Source organism: Odocoileus virginianus, chromosome 6 (assembly GCF_023699985.2).
Source record: "Odocoileus virginianus isolate 20LAN1187 ecotype Illinois chromosome 6, Ovbor_1.2, whole genome shotgun sequence".
Taxonomy (NCBI): Eukaryota; Metazoa; Chordata; class Mammalia; order Artiodactyla; family Cervidae; genus Odocoileus; species Odocoileus virginianus.
Window position 1 is genome coordinate 16,531,769 of NC_069679.1, and position 3,430 is coordinate 16,535,198.

General features: G+C 50.2%; 1 protein-coding gene across 1 annotated transcript; it reads left to right on the forward strand.

The window, feature by feature from the left end:
- Positions 1 to 953: 953 nt before the first annotated feature.
- On the forward strand, positions 954 to 2,550 carry LOC110140106 (ribonuclease pancreatic). Its single transcript, XM_070468505.1, has 2 exons — positions 954 to 1,024; positions 1,748 to 2,550. The coding sequence occupies exon 2, from the start codon at positions 1,773 to 1,775 to the stop codon at positions 2,223 to 2,225; it is 453 nt and encodes a 150-aa protein (XP_070324606.1). The 5' UTR covers positions 954 to 1,024; positions 1,748 to 1,772; the 3' UTR covers positions 2,226 to 2,550.
- The last annotated feature ends 880 nt before the right edge of the window (positions 2,551 to 3,430 follow it).

The following is a 3,430-nucleotide window of genomic DNA, read 5'->3' on the forward strand; positions in this document are numbered from 1 at the left end:
CCTTCCCATGATTTCTTGTTATGTGACTTTTGCTAACCTCCTTGTGCTTCCCAGGTGATGCTAGCAATAAAAGAAACCAAGTGCCAATGCAGGAGATATGAGACATGGGTTCAATCCCTGGGTTGGGAATATCCCCTGGAGGAAGGTATGGCAACCCATTCAATCCCATGGACAGAGGAGCCTGGCAGGCTATAGTCCATAGGGTCACAAAGTGGAAAGTGAAAGTGAAAGTCATTCAGTCACGTTCCACTCTTTGTGACCCTGGAATTCTCCAGGCCAGAATACTGGAGTGGGTAGCCTTTCACTTCTCCAGGGATCTTCCCAACCCAGGTCTCCTACATTCTTTACCAGCTGAGCTTCAAGGGAAGCCCAAGAATACTGGAATGGGTAGCCTATCACTTCTCCAGAGGATCTTCCTGACTCAGGCATTGAACCGGGGTCTCTTGCATTGCAGGCAGATTCTTTACCAACTGAGCTATCAGGGTCACAAAGAGTCAGAAACAACTGAAGCGACTTAGCACACGTGCATGGGCTATTTAGTGTGGAACATGGACTTGGTTGGAGTTTGAGCATCAGTGCTACAGTGGCTTTCTCTGCTGCTTTATAGAGAAAAAAGTTCTTATCAGCAAAGGCTCACTATCCCCAGCAGCCCCCCAAAGAGGGTGTGCGTGCGTGCTCAGTTGTGTCTGGATTGTAGCCTGCCAGGCTTCTCTGTCGATGGGATTTCCTAGGCAAGATCTGGAGTGGGTTGTTATTTCCTTCTCCAAAAGATCTTCCCACCCCAGGGACAGAACCGGAGTCTGCTGAATAGGCAGGTGGATGGCTCACTACTGGGCCAGGTGCCCTGGGCAATTCCCCAACCCTTCCTCACATGACCTTGTTTTCCTGTGGACTGAGACCAAGATGCTCCTCCCACCTTCCTTGAAAGCCAAGCCCCCTTTTACCGGTATAAGGTCCATACCTCTGGAAGAGAATGATTGCAGAAACTGCCTTCTTTCTCTCAGACATCAAACCAGAGACCCAGGTAAGCAGCCCAAGAAGTGGTCTCAGGAGCTGCTTCTGCTTGAGGGTTTGAGAGGGAGGATCCAGGGTGAGACTAGCCTGAGAATTGAGCCAGGCAGACATGGGCAGGGAGCAGAGCTGGAATCAGGAATGGAGCATGCAGGCTGCAGAGAGCCCACGGGGCTGGAGAAGGAGAACCCTCCAGGTTGGGGGAGGCTTGAATCTCTCATAGGAATACTATGGTATCCTTTATGGTGTGGTGTCAGACACAGGACAGGGACTGAGTTTCCCTTGTGCTGGAGGACAACAGGGCTCTGTCAACCGTGATCTGGATGAACACTGGTGGTTATTTTGGGGGTACAACTCGGCTTATTCAAAATCTGACTTATTCATTTAGCGGTTTATTCAAAAGGATCCCCTAATGAGCTGCATGAGTGCTGGGTACAAAAGTATTTTATTTTCCAAATATGTTTCATATCAAAAGACTTTCTGTATTCAAAGACAAGACTGCTAGGATTTTAGGTCACTTCTGGGGTCACCACCCAGAGGGGAGGATGACCCTTCTGTAGGGAGTGGGAGTCAAATGTTTGTGGGAAGAGTATATGTGAGTGTCTCTTTACCTAGAAAAGTTTTTAGGAACAGGGACATCTTTCTGGTTGATTGTAAGCCAGAGAGGCTACAGGTGGGAGCTGGGATTCCCTTTCTAAGGCGATGCTTTTCCTCCTCTCCCCCTTTCCTCATTCAGGTTCCTCCAGGGGAGTGAGGTCATCATGGCTCTGAAGTCTCTAGTCTCGTTGCCACTGCTGGTCTTGGTGCTGCTGCTGGTGCGGGTCCAGCCTTCCCTGGGCAAGGAATCTGCAGCCGCCAAGTTTGAGCGGCAGCACATGGACCCCAGCCCGTCCTCTGCCAGCAGCTCCAACTACTGCAACCAGATGATGCAGAGCCGGAACCTGACCCAAGATCGGTGCAAGCCGGTGAACACCTTTGTGCACGAGTCCCTGGCTGATGTCCAGGCTGTGTGCTTCCAGAAAAATGTTGCCTGCAAGAATGGGCAGTCCAACTGCTACCAGAGCAACTCCGCTATGCATATCACAGACTGCCGCGAGGGTGGCAACTCCAAGTACCCCAACTGTGTCTACAAGACCACCCAGGCGCAGAAACACATCATTGTGGCTTGCGACGGAAACCCTTACGTGCCAGTCCACTTCGACGCTTCAGTGTAGGTCTCTACCTGAGACCAGAGCAGCAAGATGCGCCACTTCATCACAAAGGCATCTGCCTCTCCCCTTGTTTCCTTGCCCTGGGGGCAATAGCTGAAGTTAGTTAGGGCTCTTATCTCTGCACACCTTACTGGAGACACACACACAGGATTCCCTGGCAAGAGGGCAATAACTCAAGCTGGTTAAGTCTTCTATCCAATCCACACTTGCTCCTCTGACCTGAGTCTTGCCCCCGGTGGTTTGGGGGGTGAGGAGTGGGTTGTGAGATGGGACCTGTGTTAACCAAATCACTGCTTCTTTCAATAAACCATGCTTGCAACCACCTGAATTCCTGATGCTGTCCCCACCTTGGTATTGTTCGTGTGATTGCTCTCTTGCCAGGGATGAGAAGCGTGAATCCGGTTATCTGGGGTGAGAGGGGAATGGAATCCTTAAATGCCACCTCTTCTGACTTTTGGTTTTCACTGCCCTAAGATAATTCCTCTCCTTGTAGGTTCCTTGACACGTAGTATAAATGTGTGGGCGATTTTAGCTAAAAAGGCTCTATAGTCTGGGACACTGTCATGCTGGGTGAGCTGACAGAGGGTGAAGCTCACATACAAATATCTCTGGCACAGAAGGAAAGATCATGAGACCCAGGGGGAGACCCTGTTTGGCCTCAGGGGCAGAGGAAGACTGTATGAAATTATGACCTAAGATTCCCATTTTCCTTTTTTTGAGGGAGCTATTACTAAACCAGAAAGATGGTCCTCTCTTACTTGCAAACTTGGACTCCTTCATTCAGAAGCTAGGAAGGACCTCAGGGATCACCAAATGCGGGGAGGATGTCAAATAAGTAGATTTCAGCTTGTGGACCAAATCTAATTAGAAGTGCCTGCCTAGAATGTGTACAAAAATGCTTAAACAGTGATATGATGGAGCAGTGGTCTCTACCAAAGGCTCCACGGAGGTGAGTGTACATGTGCCACCCATTGGCCCTCCCTACCTAAAGAAAGCTCTGCCTTTTACAGGGGGAAACCTGAGTCTTAGAAAGGTTAAGTGACCTGCTCCTGGCGGCTGCTAGCTAGTGTCAGACTGAGACTAAACCCTAGGCGTCCTGGCCTCCCTGTTGTTGTTCTTTCTGCTACTGGAATCTCCTCAAGGTGAAATCCCCCAGTCTCCCTCCTTCACTGCGAGCTGTGGAGTCACGGCTTTCCCTGCCTGAGTTG

Excerpts from the sequence above, each read along its gene's own strand:
- LOC110140106 (XM_070468505.1), top strand. The coding sequence starts at position 1,773 with ATGGCTCTGAAGTCTCTAGTCTCGTTGCCACTGCTGGTCTTGGTGCTG.